Consider the following 21191-nt stretch of genomic DNA (forward strand, 5'->3'; position numbering starts at 1 on the left):
GGCTCCGAACTGCGATAGAGACCGATATCTCCTTGCCAAGAGACGGATCAACAGCGTTCAGATCTTGTGGGCTTGACTCATTCCTGATGGGCTAAATTCCTAGTTGTATGTTATCCAAGTTTTCGTTGGATGGATTATAATGTTTGTTCGAGTTCACAGTAGAGGCCCAACAGCGCGTTGTTGGTGGATCGAGGTGCACACGATTAAAGTAGAGTTGCATCCTTGAATCTGCTCCTTGTGAGGCTTCCAAAAGGCCAGGCAACATGAGTGACGAAGCTTAGAGCTATAAAGAATAGAGAAGCCAGGTGAATGCGCAAACACGCAGAAGCAGTGTTTTAGTTAGTATTCTCGGATGCACTTTGCATTCACCTTCTTCGCTCGCACCATACAATGGCAGTCACAGAGCTTGCGTGTCTCCGTCTGAGACCAGGCCAGGCTCTCTCGCCAGAGCTTTTGGCAAAGCTTGCCACGGCGAGATCGGTCATGGAGAAAGCAAGTGGCTTCAAATTTCACTATTACCATTGCCTTGAGAGCCCAGAGCGGGTCTTTATCATTGGCGCATGGCCATCGATCGATTTCCACATGCAAGACTTCATCCCAAGCCAAGCAAACCAAGACCTACTCAGTCTTTTGAAAGACGAAGTTGCTGTCGAATGGATGTTTCATTTGAGTTTTGATCAAACCGAGCGAAGCCTGCCACTGGGAAGCGCGGCAGTGGCCATCGGCCGGCATTTCATCAAGGATGACGAAAAGAGATACTTTCAGAAGGCCTTCGATGAGAACAAACACTACCTTGAAGATTTCATTGGGGGAAAGGAACTGGTTGTCGGAGGGTACAGATTGGACAAGGGCTTCGACCCTTCACTCGAGGCCGAGCCAGATGATGAATTTGTGTTATTTACCGGATGGCATGAGGTTGAACAACACGGAGATTTCGCAAAGACTGACGGGTTCGAGAAATATGCCCTGATCCGTGATCACCTTGCTGGGGCGGACATCAAACACGCGGTGAGACTGGAGGTGGATCCAAAGGCGTAAGGACAGCAGCAAGAGGCTCTGACCCGTATGGCTGTGTTAGTCAGACGTGGCTTTCAGTATTTGACGGAGATTCAAGCCTTGACGAGGGATTTTTGAAGGGTTTGTCAACACCAGTACCTCGTCCCGGGGTAAGCTGCAGGTTGTGATGCAAGATGGCCTCATGGGAAACTGCTGTTTATCCGAAAAGCGGGAGTGTCGGTTGTCTTGCTGACCTTGTCCTGCCAAGCAGGGAGCTTGCGAGTTCTTTTGGCAGGCGGTGGCGGGAGGAAGGAGCCTCCAGAGGGCGCCAATACCAATTACTCCGCCAGCATTACCGCTTTACTTGTGGTGGGCGTGTTGGAGGTGTGTCTTGTGTCTCTTCCAGCGTTGAGGTAGAAACGCCTTTAATTGCCCTTTGTGACCACTCAATCGCAGATCGTTCGTTCATCTTCCATCCTTTGCCGCCCGCAAATCTCATCACTTCGAGCGCTTCAAGGCCATCAATTCCATCCTTCCAACGTCCGCTTAGCTCCTACCTACCTCGTTACGCCTGACAATCACCCTCGGTGGGTCCCCTTTCGTCACAAGCCACCCTGGTACATCGCCTGCGCCACGCCATCAGCGGGAACTGGGACCACGAGCAGTCCCCTGGGGCATTTGCCTTCCGCCCATCGCCGCCTGAGAAGACGGACGAGGGGGACCACTTAGAGCACTGACTGTCACTACTCACTCCTACTAATTCACTAGCTGGCAATCAATTCTTGCATTGCCCACCTTACGTTATTCTGCCCAAAATCCACATAGCACTCTGCTAGTACTGGTGCTGCTCGGCACCTGCTTAAGGCTCCCTCCGGACGTTCCTCGCTCCGCCGCAGCGCTGGCATTCTTCGCCTCACCTCTTCTTTACCACAACCTCCCTACTGTGCGTACAGTGACCGATCGCAACGGACGCAGATACTCGGTCGCTGATACGCCTAGCCGCTCGTTTGACGCTTATCCACCTCGCCGTCGTACCGTTGCTGGCATCTCAAACGAAGCAAATCTCACCCACTCCTCCCTCCACGAACGTAGCCAAACTTCCCCAACAAACGTCTACAGGAGATCGTGGGTAGAGACTGCCCCGATTTCAAGAAAAGGAGGCAGTATGTCAAAGGTTGTAAGAAGTGTGAAGAATGTGACCAAGGGGTACAGTGCGGTGCAGGTCAAGGTGCGAAATGGTATGTTTCGGTCGACAAGGCATCATGAATTTTAGCTCATCGCATCTAGCTACTTCGAACGATCCATGGGGCCCAACGGGCACAGATATGGCAGAAATTGCCGCCCTTACCTTCAACAAGTAGGTCCATCCACCAAGGGAGCAACTCAGTGGTCACTAACGTCGCTACCCAGCCCAAGTGATTTCTACGAGATCATGGACATGCTCGATAAGCGCCTGAACGACAAGGGCAAAAATTGGCGCCATGTCTTGAAGTCTCTGAAAGTTCTTGATTACTGTCTGCACGAAGGGTCAGAGTTGGTTGTCACTTGGGCGAGAAAGAACATTTATATCATCAAAACCTTGAGGGAATTTCAATATATTGATGAAGATGGCAGAGACGTCGGTCAGAATGGTATGCAGCACACGAATTGCTTTGATGAAAGCCTACTAACAGACGGCAGTCCGTACATCCGCAAAGGAGCTCACCTCGCTGATTCTGGATGAAGAGCGTCTCAGAAGTGAGCGATCTGACCGAAAACTCTGGAAAACTCGTGTCACTGGCATAGACGAACATGCCCCACAGGCATTTTCGGGTCCTCCCCCTTCGCATGTGCCGAGACGCGATCGTGTTCAGGATGAGGAAGATGAACAGCTCAGACGGGCCCTTGCTGAGAGCCAGAGAGAGGCCGATGAACAAGCTCGGAAGCAAAGGAATGAGCAGGCTGATCCTGAGGAAGACCCAGAGATGCAAAGGGCAAAGATGCTCAGTTTGGAGGAAGACAACCTTCGTCGACAAAAAATTGAGGAAGAAAATGCTGCGTCCTTGTTCGATGACACGCCAGCTCCGACGCAGCCCCAGCCCACTGGATATAACCAAGGCTACCAACAACAGCCTGCCGTGGACTGGTTCGGAAACCTTCTTCAGCAGCAGCAACCTCAAACCACTGGATTTCTCAACAATCAGTATGCTCAGCCACAGCAGACAGGGTATCAGAATGGTTTTCCAAATGGATTCCAGGGTGCTCCTCAACCAACTGGGTTTGACCAGTTTGGCCAACCAAACTTCCTTCAGCAGCAAAACACTCTGCAGCCGCAACAAACTGCATTCCAGAATAATAACCCATATGGTTTACAACCTAATGGTAGCTTCTTTGGAGCACAACCGGCTCAGCAGCAGCAGCAGCAGCAACCACAGCTTCAACTACAGCAACAGCCACTGCCAACGGGATCCAACAACCCTTGGGCAGCTCAGTCGCCACAACCAGCCGATCAATTAAAGCCACTACCAACGGGTTCAAACAACCCCTTCGCACAAAAGACGCAGCAACCATCGCCATCGCCATTCGCGCGTACTCAAACTCAACCCTCTCTGGGAACGCTTTACGAGTCGCAGCCAACAGCTCAATTCGGTCAGCCATCTCAGCCAAACCCGATACTCAATTATCAAGCGCCTCAACCAACCTTCCAGCAACAACAGCAACAGCAGAAGCCCTTGAACCCGCATCATGAGAAACTCAATGCCTTATTATCTACTGGAGAAGGCATCGATACTTTCGGCAACGTTGGAGACCTGCGTATTCCTGCTCAGCATACTGCTCCTGGCAACTTTGTCAATTCATCAGGGCAAGGTCTGGAGCGCCTGCGGGCTGCCCAAACCGGGACCAATCCGTTCTTCTCACAGCAAGCAACAGGATTTAGTCAACAGAATCCAAATCAGACGGGGCCTGCTGCTGGATTTGGTGGTGGGTATGGACAACAACCCAACAATGCTTTTGGAGCCAGGCCAGTCGGGCAACAGAGCGGTAGCCTGATCGACTTATGATCTAGATGAAGGAAGAGTGGGTACAATAAACCGTAACCAGGCTACGGCGATGGATCTTGCGAACTGCAAGCAACACGAAATTGTTGACATATCATTTCTCAGATCAGTCTTTACGGCTTTTTGCTTGTGGGTTTTATGGCGTTGTTTGACTCTGCCTCGGCTTCGTTTGCTGAGATATTGAGAGCTCACGGTTCGCAGTAATGAATGACATATGTTTATTTTCTGACCATGCGAAATGAACTCGATTTGCTGTGTCGACCCAATAATGTTACTACGCCCCAGATTTCTTGGGAAGCGGCTTCCCTTTTTTCGGAGCTTGGTACGCAGCAGTCACGCTAGTGCAACCTTATCCGTTCTGGAAGGCGCTACCCGTCCCCGCTCTAACTCGAAATAGATCCCCGTCAGCCTTAAACCTCATTCTCTTTGATTAATTGACGCCTCTTCTCGCTTCTCGTCTTTTTGTTTCATTTCCATCTCGTGGCTCTCGCATTCTACTTGTACGACTCCAACTGCGAAGAAGTCGCTCTCTTGCCCTTGCCCATAAGGCTCGGTGCGTCCATTCTTTTGATCGGTGTTTTGGTTATTTACCTCTGCCTCTCAATCTCCAACAGCTTCGACACTCTAGGTCCGCGAAACCCTCTGACAGACCACAATCCCCGCCACAGATGTGCTCCCTTACCCTCTATGGTGCCTTCGTTCTGGCTATTCTCTCCACCGTTTCTTCATTGGAGATTCTGTCGCCAACTCCAGGCTCCGGTATCGATCCAACGAAGCCAGTAAGCATCCTATGGTCCGTCGACTATAACGACCCTGCGCTCATTGATATCAAATTTACCAATGCCAACCCAAATGGAGTGACTACGGACTTGACTCTTGCAACTGGGGTTGCATCATACACCGGTGCCTACACTGTCCCAGAAAATACCATTCAGAACTTTGGAACGGGATATCAAATTCTAATCATTAGTGGCGGGAATACAATCGCCTCAAGCACTGGCTTAGTTCTTGGTCAATCGAGCAACGAGGTCAGCACAGATGCAAATGGACAAGTGACTCTAGTGTCCACTACCTCTGGCCAGCAGCAGGACTCCGCTACTTTGACAAGCAGCGTTCCCACTGCATCAGTTGACTCTGTCGGAGTTACAACGATCTCAGGGACGCGTTCAGCAACAGATGCGGCAGCAACAACGTCGCGAGTGAGCAGTTTCGTAACAAGCACGGCTAGTCGTTCGAGCAGCGGCGGCGGCGGCGGCGGCGGTTCGTCAAGTCCATCAGCCACAAGTGCACAGAGCACGAACACTGCTAATGGACAGAGGCGCTTAGGAGGAGAACTTGTCCTCGGCGCAGCAGGTGCTCTGGCAGGGCTCGTCGCCCTGTTCGCATAGACAGATTTTTATGTATATATTATCAGTGATGGATTATCATGGCGCTGCATTGAAGACGATATGTCTCTGGATTGGCCAGTCCAGAAGAGTGCATTGCATACCTCTTGCATCCACCAAGTTTCGTATATTTACCTGGACTTTGTCAGAGCCGTCTGTGAGGTGAAGATGCAAAGGTAAGGGCATCCAAGATATATTTTTGCATATGGTTGTTGTTGTTGTTTGATCGATTTGTTCGCGAGCTACGGTGGAATTATGGAGTTGTGTGTATCTGCAATTGATACCCTCTTTGACTGCTATTGATCAATTGTGTTCTTAAAATAACTTCGACTTCTGCTCTGATACGAAGCACCCTAAGAGCTGCATGATTTGAAGATGCTCTCCAAGAGCTACAGCGACAAGTATGAGAGCTCTTTTCCTGTTTCGCACTGTCGGAAGTGGGATCAGGAGTTTACACGATTACGATTGCCCAATGTGCATGCAATGTGGCTTGTGTCTCCAAAACCCCTGGTCAAGGCTGTGATATGCGTTTGACGGCCAATCAGAACGGCTCTCCATACTCCTTCCAGGATCTCGATTGTCTCGTTTCACCGACCACCCAATGGCCATCTGTGCGACTTCACACACAGCCTCATTCAGGATGGACAGCGCCGTTGCGGTAACGCGGCGTCTCCTAGCCAGACAGCCATCATGTTGGCCTGGCCTTTTGTTTCATCTTTCTTCCTGATACCATGCAAGAGAGCCTCGCCTTCAAGTCTTCCTCCTCTCCGTCCTGTCATACTGTCTTCTATCGGCTTCCTTGCCCGAACCCTGCACTCTATTCAAGATGCCGCCTAGTCTTGTTTCTACACAAGGTGCCCTTGTTCCATCGACCTGTCGACGAAAGCCCAACAATGCAGCTAGCAGGCGTGACCGTGGGCCTCCTGCTGACGAGTGGGAACGATTGCGGCCCGTTGTCGAAAAAATACACAGAGAAGGAAATAAGCTGGCGATAATCCGCAATGTCTGCGAGAGAGATCACCACTTCACGGCAAAGTTGGTGAGCACTCCACCTGGGAAGGACAACGGCTGAATCGGTTAGGATACATAGCTGGAAACTGAAACTGCGCCAGTGGGGGTTGTCTAGAAATTTCAGTGCAAAAGAGAAGGCGAAAGCGGCCAAAGATATCAGACAGCTCTCGGTTAAAGGTCAAAAGCTTCCCACAGCCGTCATGGTGGGAGGCAGAAGGCTCCCAATTGGCCGTGTCGAACGTCAAGTACGACACGATCCAGAATATTTAACCACGTTCGTGCGGAGGAAATACAAGCCACGGGTTTCAGCTCCTCGACCGTCTCTGAAAGGAGCTGGTCATGATCTCGACACAGAGCGAATCCTCCTAGAAATCACGTATTACTATCCCACCGTTCTCACGCGAGGCTACTCGCCTCAGCACGATCGCGCTCCTTGCACCGATATAATTATGCAAAGGATACCTGCGGCCAAGCAGCTACTCAAGCGAGGCTTTTCTGCAGCCGCGTGGAAAGAGGTAGCGATTGCTTGCGATGTGGTCCACCGGGTCTTTCGTGGGCAGACCATAGAACTCCTCCCGGATCTCTTCGTGCTCTTCATGAGTAATTCTTGGACAAATCATAAAGCTCTGTACGGCGTGATCATTAAATACTTTGCTCACGTGGCGAAGATCGCCATGGGCGAACAGCATCCAATATCCAATATTCTCACCATGATGCAGAGCCGTGAGAATTGGGATAGGACGGGGGAAGTCGTCCTTGGAGCAATGCTGGACCTTATGAAGACTAGAAAGAAGGATATGGGTCCTATCCGGCTTCAGAACATGTATAGACTCGAGACACAGTATTTAGATCGTGTGAAGCAAAGTGTTGGCCTAGAGGCTCGCCGGAAACTGCAGGAGGAAAAGCTTGCAGAGTGGCAGGGGCGTCTTGGTCCACGAAACCAGCATGCTCTCGGCATGAAGCACGAGCTTGTTGTTACTTATGAACGACTAAGCCTCTTAGACAAAGCTGAGGCGTACTTGGACGAGATTGTCAGCCAGGGTAGAGTCTTTGCTGATGATGCCAGCCTATTCGGCGTCTACCCTCTTGCCGCAAACGAACTAGCAAAATACCATTTCCGAAAGAGCCGGTACGCTGATGCGGAAGAGGTCTTGAACCTTGCTGCATCCTGGCTCGAAAACAGGCAGGTTGCAGAGCGGTACATTTGCGTGGAGGTTGGAGAACAGCTCGCTGCGCTCGACTGGATGAAAGAAAAGGGTCTGATTGACCTTTCGTCCCGGGTAAAAGAAATCACGCTGGAGGACTCTGACGAGGCAGTCCCCGGGCAAGTCATGCACGAATATCAGGGAGGGGCACTTCCAATTGTCAAGTCGAACCCAGGTAGACTTGGGGATCGAGGTCCTCGCACTGTCTTGGAAGTAGAGGAAGCTCCCTTTGTCCCAGAAGTCAATGCCGAGCTGCAACAAACGGATGTCTACATGTTCTGGACGGAAGGGTATCAGTAAGCAGCTGGGGGGGTGTCTACTCGTATGTTCTTCTTGGCCTGTGACGGTGGATGCTTCGATTATTTGGATAAGGTTTGGGTCCGCAAGGCTGAACATCCCTGAGTCTATCACTACACACCCGCCTAGGTACAGGAGCGTCGAGAATGTGACAATGTCTCTTTTAACCATCACCACATTTCCTCCTTAAAGGAACCTTATCTTGCTTCGCCGGCACCAAGACTCGTGAAAGCCTTCCTCGCCTTCGGATAGATATCCTGACCATACGTCGAATTCAAGCTCACACGCCCGCTGACATCGCCATCTTCAAGCCTAATCCAAGTCTCAATCTCCCCATCGGAAGTCAACAAGATCTGTCGAGACCCTCTCATCCAGCGCCCGTACCCACCGTAACCGGTGTGGCGGCCAAAACAAGCAAACAACGGCTGCTTGTTCGCTGTTTTAGTCGACATGCACCAATCATTTCCGTGGTCGTGCCCACTAAACACCGCGGCCACGCCTTCTTCCGAGAGCGCATTCAGGAACTCCTCATCTCCGGTTTGACTGGCCAGCGGGACATCGTCATTAATTCCTGGTTGGCGGTGCTCGTCAACGCCCGCTTCTTGAAACTGGCGCATGGCATTGAGGGGGATATGAACGAATACAAGGCTCGGAATTGATTCTCCACGGTGTTGCCTCCGCAGGTTCCTAGATGTTCTGACAAACCACTTTGTCACGGTGGGATCGACCACGCCAGGTAACTGCACTTTCTTTCCATCCTTCCCATTCTTCCCATTCTTCTGAAAAGTCATGCCACCCCGGCTGTCGAAGAACCACAGCATGGCAACGGGGCCGTTTTTGCCAATCTGATAGACTGGCACGTAGTAGTTACTTACACCCACCTCCTCTCCTTTGCCCGTGACCATCTTCTCAGTGAGACTTAGACTATAGTAGCCTCGCTCCTTCTCAAGGATCGTCTCGGTATTGATGTTGAAATGATTGTCGTGATTCCCGTACGCAGATGCCCAGGGCACCGAACGCTGCACCATAGGCGCGACGAGCATGTCGAGGTAGTCCGTAGCATTCTCCAGTTGCGTATCGTCTCCGGTGATTAGATCGCCATTGAGAACGACAAGGTCCGGCACCTCGGTGTCGAGCATCGAGGCCATCACGCGCAGCGTCCTGGAATCCTGCTCCGGGCCCCAGTCCGTGGATTCGGCTTCGCCGAAGTGCAGGTCAGAGAAGACGGATATTTTCAACGTGGCAGACGGTGAGAATTGTAGTTCTCTGGGCGGGGGTTGTGCAAATGGAGGCCATCTCGTGATTGTTTTCAGGACTTGGGTGTGCCTGGTGGTGACAACAACGAGCGATATGACGAGCAGCACCATAGCTGTGTGGCGCAAGATGCGCCAGCTTGGTTCTTGGCCAGCTGGTTTCTTGAAAGCGGCCATCCTATCCGCGGCGATTCGTTCTCGTCTTTGCGACTTCAATAACGGCAATGGCTGTTGGACCTTGTGGCAATGATATACATCAAAATTTCGACTATAGACGGCCGCATTCCAGCTTGTAGAGTCCCTCAAGCCGAATCGACTGTGTTTCCAATTAAAATGGGCCTCGGCGAGGAGGATGCGGATCTGGTGGGAGGTAAGTCTCAATCTCACGTTTACCCAGGCGAGATCTGATTGGATGGATGGAACCTCAGCCTTGTGTCATCTTTCGTCGTTTCTCCCTCGCAACTCCTTATTACCCAACTCCTTTTACCACCGCTGCCATGCATGATCCAACTTTCAAACTCACCTGGGCGCTTCGTGCGGTCGGTGGCTACAATAGATTGGATGCTCATTCATCATATTCTCTAGCATTTTAACGGATAAACATGATGATGTATAGTTAGAAGCACAAGTTGATTGGAAGCTCAATCAACTTCATCGATACCGTATCTGAAGTGAGGCTTGCACACGAAGGATGCCTGCAATCCATCAACCCGGTCCGAGGTACAGACACAGCCCGCGCAACAGGTTTCGTGTAACCTCATCGCAGCTGCAAGGCTTCTGTCAATACGAGCCGCTTCCCTACATCATTGGCTCAGTCTTGAAACCGAAAAGTATTTATACTATTCCACTTTGAGATCTGTCTACTCACCTGGCCAATCGAAGAGGGTGGGGCAACGACTTTTGGTAACAGAAGATTGTCTGCCTCGCTGAGAACTAGACATTCTTATAGCCGGCGAGTTCCTCTCACTCATCTGCTCAAGTTTATCCAAAAAGCCAAAGTCTAGATACACCAGGTCGTCTTTCAACTTTCACTTCCTCTCAGTATCCCCACTACTTAACGCACTACATAAGGCTGAAGCGAGTCTAGATGGCGGACTTGCAGGCTGTGCGGTTTCGGAAGCGTGCACCAAGCGAAGCAGAATGGCTTCGCATCAAAGATCATCTCCACCGGCTCTACATCGAACAGAACCTCTCCCTGAGCAAAGCATCCGGGATCTTAGCACAGGAATATGACTTCTATGCTGAGTAAGAGATTACATTATCCTTCGAGGCCTTGGAGCTACATGTACAAGCTGCGTATCGGGAAATGGCGCGTGAAAAAGAACTTCCAACGTAGCGAGCATGAACAAATTGCTGTCCGCCTGCGGCCTTTCGCTGATGCTGGGCTTGATCTTCCGGAAGCTCTCATCGACGGCAAAGCCGTGCCGCTAAAGCGTGTCAAGCGACAGATTCGCAGTGAGCTCAGACCTGGGATGTCGAAGCCACGCGTTCGAGTGAAATTTTCTCAGGCCCTTTACAGCCTCCCATACTTAGAACCCGGTCGACAATGGCGAAGCCCTGGGGCCGTGAGAATTATTCTCCAGCAATCGACATACGCACACAAATTTGAAACACTGTTGATTCAAGCCCACAATTACTATAGACCTCAATTCTGTCCTGAAAGCGATGTTGGTGGCATGGATGTTGGCTTTTGTGCTGCATTTTTCGAATACCTAGGATTGATGGAACTTGCATATAAAGGAGGCCATTTGAAAACTTTGAAGCTAATTTGCAACAACTGGTCGCTTCTTACACCATCTCTAATTAGCAAATTCCATACCAGCGCCCATCTTTTTCTAGGCATACTTATTTACTGTTCGAGAGCTGTGCTCGGGAGACTACTGGTTGATGTTGGTAGGCAACTGCGCCTAGATTCAAGAAGACTCTCGATTTTTTGTTTTTGTTTTTTGGGAGTATAATTACGGCGGACGACTCATTGAAGAGGCCAACTATCAGACTGCAATCGATTTCCACGAGCACGTCGTACTACGGCACGAAGCAGGGTCTGGGCAAATGAACTGGAAATATTAGTCTATGGTACTCAGCCTTGGGTATTGCCACTATGCATTCCACTTTGATGAAAGCGCGGAGGAAATCATGCTACGAGTCCTTCGCGCAAGAGGCGATACCGGCCAGATTACTCGATCGTATCTTTCTGCTCTAGAGTTACTCGGGTGGATCTGTGAAGCGGGAGGTGACCTCAAAACTGCAGAAAAATGGTATATGGAAGGCCACTCTGTCGGTGCGAGCGCATTCGGTATCGATGATTCAAGAGTGGTTATGCTGGCCACAGAGGTCGAATCAATGCGCCTCAAGTTGGAAATGGCCCAGTCTGGTTTTCCTCCACTTGAAGACTGCAAATTTGACGACAGTGTAGTGAAGGAGTTGATGAACGACCTATCAAAACTGGGGATCATCAAGCAACGAGAAGGGCTTGATGGAAAACGCCCAACGTGGCACAATGAATCGTCAAGCTCTGATACGCCAACGCGAGAGGAATCTGCATCACACTTGGAGACCCTCGAGGATGGGGTGGACGATCGTCAATGTGAAACAGTGCATGACCCGGAGCAGAGATTTGAGAGCCGCGATCTCGCAATTGAAGTTTCTGCGACCGCTGGCGACCTAAAGCAGAACGCTGACTACCTCCTCAGCAGGGAGGAGAATGTTACGCAGCCACTCACTCAGGATTCATTGTGCAGCAATACTCTGCCTGAAATACCGCCGCACTGGAACACCGACCTTGATAACCTATCGGACATTAGCTTTGATCTGGATTTGGAATGCTTGAAGCCTGATGGAGGGTTCTTTAATTCAGAGGACGGTTTAACGGATTTGACATGGATGACTGGATCAGCTATCCGCACGAGGAGAGCGTGGCCAGAATGGACTGCAGAACAATCAACTGTTGGTCTTGGCCTGCCCTTCGAGAGAGGGCTTCCCCTTTTTCCTAGATGTCAGAAATCCGGGTGTGATCACATGACTTATGCTGGTTATGGGTTTGAGCAGGCGTTTTGAACAAGTTTCCAGAACACCTCCGCCTTAACGAGAGAAAATAGGTTTCACGTAGCGGGAAACGACAAGGCACTTGTAGCAGGGGCCTTTGAGCAAAAATGCTAAACCGGCATTGGTTGTGGAGCGTTATCTGAGGTCCCGATCTCAAGCAAACCAGTGTGTAGAAGGGAGGGGGTTTGTCTTGTCGCGAACATGGTAAACCAGGGAAGTCTATGAGAAAGACCATGCTTTAGATTTCTTTGGTCCTTCTCCCACACAGATACGATACATTTGTTCACAAATGTTTCTGCTACTCAAATTGCGGAAAAAATTAGTAGTACAAATTTGGCTCCTTTCTGATCCTCGTTCGAGGGGTTGGAAGTGGAGGCTGCCTTTTGTCCTCTCATACTGTGACTTTGGGATGATCAGGCAACGATATACCGTGTAGGACAACTCCTCCATTTGTCCAGACGCCGAGCCAAGGAACCATTCGTAACTCCACAGGATTTGATGCTGGATCGAAGGCATGAGCCGTCGCTCCCGTATTGGAGTGCTCCGTCGAACATTCGGATGTGCTAGACCGTTGAGCTTGCGAAAGCAGTCTTTCCCTCTCGGCGAACGAGGGTGCAGCCAGTTTCTAACATTTTCGCTGGGGCTATAAGAGCTGCACGGTTCTCGATGGGACGGCTGTGGCTACACCCGTACTTTCCACCTCGAATACTTCGTCATGGACAACCATCCTCGAACATGGTGATCTGATTCATTCACTGATTCGGCTTCCACACAAACTCAACGGGCATCTCCATGCCCACACGCCTGGCGGTCAAGCGCACCCTCTCCTCCTCGTCCATGCCTTCACCCGGATTGTATCTCTCGAGCAGTGTGCCGTACAACCTCTGCGCCCTCAAATACTGGATGAACTGTTCCGTCTCCTGCCGCCGTGCAAGGCCGTATTCTGACGATGTATTCTCGGCCGGTGGGGAGAAATGTGACCGGATTGAGTTGTGTAGTGAGGAGCGCGGCGAGGAGCGAGAGGCCATAGGTCGTGGTGGTAGTTCTCGTAGCAGCCGCCTATACAGCGAGCGGGCGTGGGCCGTGGCCTCGGATGCGGCCATTGTACCGGTCGATGGGGATAGAAAATTCGCGGCTTACTCTGGGATTCCAAGTCGTCTTCTATCCAAAAGATGAAAGTTGGAGACGGGGGAGACAGGAAGTGGAAGTCAGTGCACGTGACATCACCCCGTGACCCTTAGGCTTTCACGCCAGAGCTCTTCCCCCTACTTTCGTATGCTCTCCCTGCCACAAGTCGTCCGTCATAGAAAGTCGTTTTCACTAGAAATCGTTACTATAATCAGATGCTGCAAAACGAGCTGACGCCTTTAATAGGCTTTAGTCAAGAGCTAGGTGTCCCATAAACTCTCAAATCCAGGTTTCACCACGTGACCGCCCAAGGCAGAAAGAGGATAATGGGCTCCGAACCGGGTCTCCTGCAAGCTCCTGGCAGCTGCCTGGATCATGACTCTTTCTGTTCCTCACGGGAATAGATCTACGGCGGTACACAATACAATCTAGCACAGATGATGTTCTTGCAGTCATGAACAATTCACACGTCGGCTTCGCATCTTCCACATCGCTCCCAAGTATGGACGAGTGATAGGCATGGGCAATGTAGCGAAGCTCGCAAGCCACAACGACCACGCCTGAGCTGCAGTACTGGCTGGCCGTGTTTCCAACGGCTGGCCTTTTGATTGATTGACAGCAGCATTGCTAGTCATCTGCCGAGTCCATTCTTTGAATAGAAGCAAGGAGCAGTGCTCCAGAAAGACCTTGATTGCGTGATCGCAACACCGAGTGCCACCTAGATGCCCCATGTCCAGACTTGATGCAGTATCCAGACTCAGGGGAAGCAAGGATTGGTTCTGCCAACTGTCGAAGACGGAACATTCTAGTCACTTCTACGATGGAGCATTCCAGTCACTTCTAAGATGGAACAGCCTAGTTACTTCTATGATGTGACAGAGTCAACATGTTCTGGCGCTTATGAGTCAACCTTGACACATAGAGCTGAAACCTATTCGTGAATGGTTCATCTGACATATTCCATTTACATCTGATACTAGTTCCGCCAACATGGCTCCATATGCGAACCTTCCCGCCCAAGCCACTCTTGATATCAAACAGTTCAAGGCCCACGTTGACGATGAGAAGTTGCAGCATTTCAAGAAGCTGTTGGAGCTGTCACCAATTGCTCCCGCGGTGTTTGAGAATACCAGTGCTGGTCGGAGATATGGTATGAAAAGAGACTGGGTTGAGAATGCCAAAAAGGTGTGGCTGAACAACTTTGACTGGCGCAATCACGAGGACCGAATCAACAGTTTCCCTAACTTCAAGGCTTCCGTCAAGGATGCAGAAGGAAACTCGGTCGAGCTTCAGTTCCTGGCTCTGTTCTCCGAGAAGGCTGACGCAGTTCCAATCGCTTTCCTCCACGGCTGGCCAGGCTCCATCTGTGAGTTTCTGGATATCTTGGACAGCCTCAAACGACAGTACTCTCCCAAAGACTTGCCATACCACATCATCGTCCCTTCACTACCAGGCTACGCATACTCGTCCGGCCCTCCTGTGGATAAGGACTACGGGCTCGAGGTCGCTGCTGGAGCACTAAACAATCTCATGGTCGGCGTGGGATTTGGCGCTGGGTATTTGGTCCATGGCGGCGATCTTGGCAGCTTCATGAGCAGGATACTCGCCATGAAGTATGATGCTTGTAAAGGGATGCATGTGACTATGATGACCATGCCACCACGGGATTCGGACGAGTCGCCTCCAGATGAGCTAGAGAAGAAAGCTCTAACCAAGGCTGCCGAATTTGTCGATACAGGATATGCTTTTGCACTTGAGCAAGGCACCAGGACTGCTACCATCGGCCTCGCACTGAGTGCTAGTCCACTAGCCTTACTTAGCTGGATTGGAGAGAAGTTCTTAGAATGGACGGACGAAGACCCTCCGCTTGAGAAGATCCTCGAAGGGGTCACTTTGTACTGGTTGACCGACACTATACCACGATGCCTCTACCACAATCGAGAAATGTTGAATGCAGGTGACCACCCAAAGATCGCCAGGACCAGCGCCATCCTAAATATGAAATCGATAAAGCTTCCATACGTTGAGAAGCCCTCCGGCTATTCCTTCTTTGCTCATGAGATCGTCCCGATCCCAAAGAGCTGGGCAGTCAGGACTTGCAATCTGGTGTCATACAATGAGCATGAACATGGCGGCCATTTCCCGGCCATGGAGAGACCACATGAACTGCTCGCCGACATCGAGGGGTATGTCAGGGAAGCGTGGAAGCCTCGTGACAAAACTTCACCATCTCATACTTAGGTGAGGAGCCACCGATTATGAGAGCTAGTGCAATCTGGTGATCATCCAATTTGTCCGAGCTCTGGGACAGGCAACGCCATTGGTTCTGCGAGAGGCTGCTTAGCAGGTCTCCTACCCCTTTCATTTCATAAAAGGTGTGGTCATTATTACATCTTCAGGACTTGCTGCTATCGCAACGATCTAACTATATACAGCGGCTTATATGAATCAAACACAAGGCTTAGCATCTTTGACCTCTTCGTCTAGCCCCTCTTCACACCTCCCTCAAGTGAATGCATGCCCGCTGACTTGTATGTGTTTAGTAATCCCCCTGTAGGGAAGCTGCCCTGAAAGAAGGGACTTCTTTCGTGTCATCAGGTTCCGACATTCTTGGCGACGGCACTGAAAACGAGCCAGTGTTTTCAGGCACCCCTTTAGCATTAGAAGTCTACAACTCAAAATGAATTATTGGGCTGAAATCCAACATTTTCATGCCCCACCGGGGCAGCCTCGGGTTGCGGATCCAATGCTCTCGCCGCCCAGGAATCAAGGCCATACGCCTTGTCGACACGGCCGAGGAAAGCCACAGCAGACCGATCACCCGAGAGGAGCAACCGTTCGAATTGATCAAGCGTGTCGTCCCTTTTCAGCACCTCGGTACTTTCATCGAGACCTGGGACGACATTCTTGTCCGACATTTCCGGCCCGATTTTGTACTCGGGAATGCGGATGCTGTCTTTCACCCACTCGTATGTGACCTTGCCGTTGCTGTCCTTTTTCAACTGGCGCTTGAAGCCCGCGAGTGCCTCCGGCCTATACTTGCTGCCAAGCTTCTCCATCCTGTATGCGACGGTGGGATGGATTTGTTCATTCGTTGCCCCTAGCCTGAACGCCTTGGACTGTCCTGGGCTGCGATCTCTGTAGTCACCTGGGGTTCTCGTGAGTGTGCCTGCGTCCTTCATGTCTCCCTCGAAGCTATCGATTATTGGACCCGTTGCCCAGCCTTTGAGGACCTCGGCCGCGATATTCAGGGATCTTGTTTTGTTGCTGTCGTTCCATAGATCTGTCTTTGGTTCTTTGGCGAGACGAGCCTTGACCTCCGTTTTCAGCCAGTGCGAGCCGTTGTTCTGAAGCAGATCGCTGATCACTGGCCTGATGAGCTGGAATCGATCCCATATCATGAGGCTGTTGAGGCTGAGCTCGAAGGAGAGATGGTGTCGTAGTTGCTCAACCATCCAACTGAGCGTGACCATGGCGATCTCTGTGATGTGTCAGTACGCACTTATTCTTTCAAATTCAAACGTTCGAAGCTCAAAAGGAATGAAAGGTCGGTGGGTTCATACTTACGTTCGAAGTCATCCCTCTTCTTGGTTAGCATTTCATCGCTTCCGCCGCCAACATTGATATGTACTCCTGGAAACCAGACTTGAAGAAGAGTGGAACGGTGACCCTTGAGCTCTTCACGTATTTCGGCATCGACCAGTTCGTGCCAGGCCTTGTCAAGCTCAACATCTGTTGCCTGGTCATTCGTGTGAAGCTTTTGCCAGGCCTCTCTCAAACCGGCACTAGAAACTTCCGGCTTCGAAGTCGTATCGCTTTCGAGGAAGTGCCACAGCGTTGGACTGAAGGGCTTGCGGTGCTCATCGAGAGCCATGGCATGATACGCATGCTTGATATCTGAATATTTTCATTAGCAACCATGCTTTGTTTGAAGTACGAACCATGGCCTGTCGGCCGAGGGACGTATCATAGACTCAACTTACAGGGACTGAGACCGACGTTGTGGAAGCCAGCATTCTCCACGGGAACCCAACGCTTGCCCCACTGTATCACCGGATTCAAAATTGCTCCTTTAATGCCCACCACTTTGGGGATCCCAAGAGCGCCGACAGTGTCGAAGACGCCAACTGCCTCAACCCATCGAGACGATTCGAGAGCCGAGGCGTGAGGCCTCTTCTCCCATGCAAATGGCGACTGTTTCCATTCTGGAGGAACGTCATTTTGGGAGGGGTCAAATAGGGGCTTTCCTTCAACCCACTCTCGCCACGCCTGAGACTTCCTGAACATATGACTATCCCCATGAGCCTGATACAGCCGGTAAAGCTCTGGGAAATCCTGCATGTCTCTCGGTTGGATGACGCCGATGTCAGTGACGAGACCAGCGACAGCGCGAGCAGTGTATGCACCGCGGGAGAACCCGAGACAGAAGATCTGATCGCCCAGATTGTAGTTCAAGACTATGAAATTGTAGGCTTCAATGACGTTCCCCACAAAGCCGGACCCCGTGCCGCCTTCGCGCTTCGCTTCCAGCGTGGACACACCCGTGCCGATCCCGGCGTCGTAGAAGACGAGTTGTTCCCATTCGTTTCCATCCTTGTCACGGCCGGCTTTGGTAAGATAACGGGCTAGTCGGGTCACGTTCGAGGGAATATTGGTGATGTTGGACACGGAAGATTGCCATGTCCCGTCACAGCAGATGATGATCCTCTTTGGCTTCACAGTAAGAGTTGTGTCTTGGAAGCCCGTGCTGAATAAGGCGTTGTCGTTGAACTCCATTGCTCCGGCTTGGGGTCGATGATTGATGGAATACCAAAGCCTATGGGGATCCCAGGGTTAGAAGAATGAGGGCCAGAGCGCACCGAGAGAGAATTCATCTCAGCTTTAAAACGAGAACAGGGCCACGGGAGGGAGCACCGGGCCTCGAACCGGCCGAAGAAAATAGCTAAATGCGTGCATACGTTGTCAGCTGTAGCTGGACATGCGCGAAGCTCGCAAGAATCCTCAGCTGGCGCCACGAAAGGCGGTCGCACGAGGCTGAAGTGTACAAAACCAGAGATTGGAGCCGGCAGCGGAGACCCTGTGGATGAAAATGGGCATCCCAGCCCATGGCTTTTCAAGCAGGGAGGCGACAGATACCTCATGTACCCAGATACACAGAATGCCATTCGATCACAAAGTCTAAGGCCATCACGCATGCATTGCGGCCCTTTTTGCGCGCACCTTGCTCCCAAAGCGTAGTCCGTGTCGAGATACGCGCAGCCAGAAGTGGCAGGTGGGCAGAAAACGGTCCATAGCATCCAGATGCCCCTCTTCTTCGTCAGACAGACAGCAAAAACAAGCCAGTTGGATCTGAACGATCTAGATTCATTTGGGTGCATACATATCGCTCGGCTCCGTGGGGCGCAACTGCATGAGAACTTATTGGGTATGTACATGAGCTACGAGTGACTAACTAATGCACCAACCCCTGCCCATGCGTATCTGGCCACTCCATGCCAGGGGGCCCAGAGGTGACATAATAATTGAACCGGGTGCAAATGCCGATATGTAAAGTGGTGTTGTAAACCACCAGAAATAATATCAGAATGTGCAATGGGCATGGCTGCTGGGCGATGGCCTCCAGGGACACTACAACACTTAATACATTATATTGTATTTTCATGGCTCCTGACCGACCAGTGCATCAAATACCATAAATTCATACATTGCTTCATCTTCCCAATGCCCATTTCGCAACACCCAGCGCATGAATCTTCGCCGTATCAAAGATGGGAACGTCAATATCGTCCTCACGAATCACGAACCCAAGGTCTGTCGATCCCAGGATGAGCCCCTTCGCACCCTGATCCAACAACGACCTCGTCACGCTCAGAAACATCTCTTTCGTCTCTGGCCTGACCTTGCCCGTAGTCAACTCGTTGAAAATCCCAGAATTGACCCTCTCCCGATCCTCAGCGTTGGGAGTGAGGACTTCCACCCCGAACTTGACCTGAATCCTGTCCTTCACAAAGTCTCCTTCCATCGCGACCTTGGTGCCCAGGATCGCCACTCTCTCGATTCGCCGTGCCTTGATTTCAGCCCCGAGAAAGTCGGAGAGGTGTAGAAGAGGCACGTCGATGCGGGCCTCAATTCGATCGGCAGCCTTATGGGCCAGTAGCGTAATAGATCGCAAGGACAGTCACTTGGTTGAAAACTCATGACTAGATGGATGATTTGAAGGCCCATCTCGTGTTTTCAGGACGCTTCGAATTCACTTGCGCTACTTGTGCGAAGGATCGTCGTGAAGGGCCTTAAAAAATGCCACAAGGCGCGAACCGCTGGGTAGTCAGCCCCTCGGGCCTAATGTAATCGCTTGCAGCCCGCCCGCCGAGCACCCCCATAAGCTTAATCTCGCGAGCAAAAGGTCACATGTTGCTCGATGTAGCGAACGGCCTCTGCCGGACGTTATCCAAATGTGTAGGAGTGCAATTGCGGGAGCGAAGACCAAGATGGACAGCACAATGGAATATTCAGCGATCATATTGGCAGAAATTGGGTTGGAAAGGTTGGCAATTGCTTAGTTCTCAGACCTCCTTCGCATTCCAGCGCGCTACAGATCTTAGCCATCGCCTACTAACGAACAAGGCACATCCTGATTGATGGCAAAGGAATTTGGTCTGTGTTTAGGGCGCTCATGTGCTATTTGGTACGGAAAGTAGCCTGGAGATTCGAAAGCTCTTACCAATTGTCCTTGTCGCCTTCAGACCAAATCTTGTCCAACTCGAACGATGCCGCTTTTCAATATACATGATCGAGATTTGAAAAGCAAAACCGTTGCTTTTCGTTTGCGGGTGTTTTCAGCCAGCCGCCCCAAATAATTTGGGAGGCAGGGGCGAATCCAGCCAATGAACGATGCTCACCTCGTGTTAATTCGGTAGAGTTGTGTCTGGGACCCTCGCCAATTTTGCGGTACGGATTGTTGCTATACAGCTCAAAAGAACATCAACGACGTGTCTCTGGAAATGCAAGACATGAGAAATTGATGAGCAGGGTCACGTGCAATTTGTCACGAGTGTATTCGACAAGTGCCGAAGATCTGCCGAACCCCTGGGAATTCCAGCCTCGGAAAACCGGACCTGACCAATTTTGGAAGTCCTCCTTCAAGTTGGTGGCCAGCAAAGTGGAACAAAACACAAACCATCCTTTGCTCTTAGCGTTGACAAAGGTGACTTGAGATTCTTATCACGCAATGTCCTTTGCTACAGGGCGATACACACCAGGAGAAGGCGGAAAACTACCTTGGAGAAAGGAAGTCCAAACAATGGCAATTGATGCTCCGCGTTTATTGAATCCGAGAAATGGTGGGATGCGATCATCATTGCCACTTCACCACAATGCCCAGCCCATAACATTAGCAACACTGCCGCTCACCCTTGAGCATGACCTGTCTTTAGATCTTTGGTATGCACAAGAAATCAAGGCCCCAATTGGTAAGACGTTTCAGCCATGTTCCCCTCATTTTTGACTTTTGTTTTCAGTCTTCAGCCCAACCTATCTCTTCTAGTGTTTTGATTCTAGGTGCTGCTCTGATGGAAGAAGAGTAGCGGCATCTGCTGGAATCACTTGAGGGCTGTCAGTACGATGCCCAGACTCGTGCTTCTGGAAAAGGAGAAAGAGTTTGAACTTATTACCTAAGGATGAACTATGGCTGTCCTTCTCTAACATATGATTCATCTCCCTGAATGCCCTGCAGGAATCCTGTTGCTGCTGAGTCTTGTTGCTGCTGAGTCTTGTTGCTGCTGAGTCTTGTTGCTGCTGAGTCTTGTTGCTGCTGAGTCTTGTTGCTGCTGAGTC

The 21191-nt window shown here is 50.9% G+C and overlaps 9 protein-coding genes across 9 annotated transcripts; 5 read left to right on the plus strand and 4 right to left on the minus strand.

The window, feature by feature from the left end:
* Window positions 1–390: 390 nt before the first annotated feature.
* A1O9_05695 (uncharacterized protein) lies at window positions 391–1038 on the plus strand (the record flags this gene model as incomplete). Its single annotated transcript, XM_013404911.1, has 1 exon — window positions 391–1038. The coding sequence occupies one exon, from the start codon at window positions 391–393 to the stop codon at window positions 1036–1038; it is 648 nt and encodes a 215-aa protein (XP_013260365.1).
* Window positions 1039–2161: 1123 nt separating this feature from the next.
* A1O9_05696 (uncharacterized protein) lies at window positions 2162–4037 on the plus strand (the record flags this gene model as incomplete). Its single annotated transcript, XM_013404912.1, has 4 exons — window positions 2162–2234; window positions 2284–2353; window positions 2407–2627; window positions 2677–4037. The coding sequence occupies 4 exons, from the start codon at window positions 2162–2164 to the stop codon at window positions 4035–4037; spliced, it is 1725 nt and encodes a 574-aa protein (XP_013260366.1).
* A 665-nt stretch (window positions 4038–4702) lies between these two features.
* A1O9_05697 (uncharacterized protein) lies at window positions 4703–5422 on the plus strand (the record flags this gene model as incomplete). The annotated part of the gene is made up of 1 exon (XM_013404913.1): window positions 4703–5422. One exon carries the CDS (start codon window positions 4703–4705, stop codon window positions 5420–5422), a length of 720 nt encoding a protein of 239 aa, XP_013260367.1.
* A 1097-nt stretch (window positions 5423–6519) lies between these two features.
* Window positions 6520–7695, plus strand: A1O9_05698 (uncharacterized protein; the record flags this gene model as incomplete). Its single annotated transcript, XM_013404914.1, has 1 exon — window positions 6520–7695. A coding segment is annotated over one exon (1176 nt), but the record flags the coding sequence as incomplete, so codon positions are not given.
* Window positions 7696–8129: 434 nt separating this feature from the next.
* A1O9_05699 (uncharacterized protein) lies at window positions 8130–9362 on the minus strand (the record flags this gene model as incomplete). Its single annotated transcript, XM_013404915.1, has 1 exon — window positions 8130–9362. The coding sequence occupies one exon, from the start codon at window positions 9360–9362 to the stop codon at window positions 8130–8132; it is 1233 nt and encodes a 410-aa protein (XP_013260369.1).
* Window positions 9363–12982: 3620 nt separating this feature from the next.
* Window positions 12983–13333, minus strand: A1O9_05700 (uncharacterized protein; the record flags this gene model as incomplete). Its single annotated transcript, XM_013404916.1, has 1 exon — window positions 12983–13333. One exon carries the CDS (start codon window positions 13331–13333, stop codon window positions 12983–12985), a length of 351 nt encoding a protein of 116 aa, XP_013260370.1.
* Window positions 13334–14348: 1015 nt separating this feature from the next.
* A1O9_05701 (uncharacterized protein) lies at window positions 14349–15599 on the plus strand (the record flags this gene model as incomplete). The annotated part of the gene is made up of 1 exon (XM_013404917.1): window positions 14349–15599. The coding sequence occupies one exon, from the start codon at window positions 14349–14351 to the stop codon at window positions 15597–15599; it is 1251 nt and encodes a 416-aa protein (XP_013260371.1).
* A 434-nt stretch (window positions 15600–16033) lies between these two features.
* On the minus strand, window positions 16034–18134 carry A1O9_05702 (uncharacterized protein; the record flags this gene model as incomplete). The annotated part of the gene is made up of 3 exons (XM_013404918.1): window positions 16034–16839; window positions 16926–17255; window positions 17342–18134. The coding sequence occupies 3 exons, from the start codon at window positions 18132–18134 to the stop codon at window positions 16034–16036; spliced, it is 1929 nt and encodes a 642-aa protein (XP_013260372.1).
* Window positions 18135–19068: 934 nt separating this feature from the next.
* Window positions 19069–19380, minus strand: A1O9_05703 (uncharacterized protein; the record flags this gene model as incomplete). The annotated part of the gene is made up of 1 exon (XM_013404919.1): window positions 19069–19380. One exon carries the CDS (start codon window positions 19378–19380, stop codon window positions 19069–19071), a length of 312 nt encoding a protein of 103 aa, XP_013260373.1.
* Window positions 19381–21191: the final 1811 nt, after the last annotated feature.

The sequence above is a fragment of the Exophiala aquamarina genome (assembly GCF_000709125.1).
Source record: "Exophiala aquamarina CBS 119918 chromosome Unknown aczIA-supercont1.4, whole genome shotgun sequence".
Taxonomy (NCBI): domain Eukaryota; kingdom Fungi; phylum Ascomycota; class Eurotiomycetes; order Chaetothyriales; family Herpotrichiellaceae; genus Exophiala; species Exophiala aquamarina.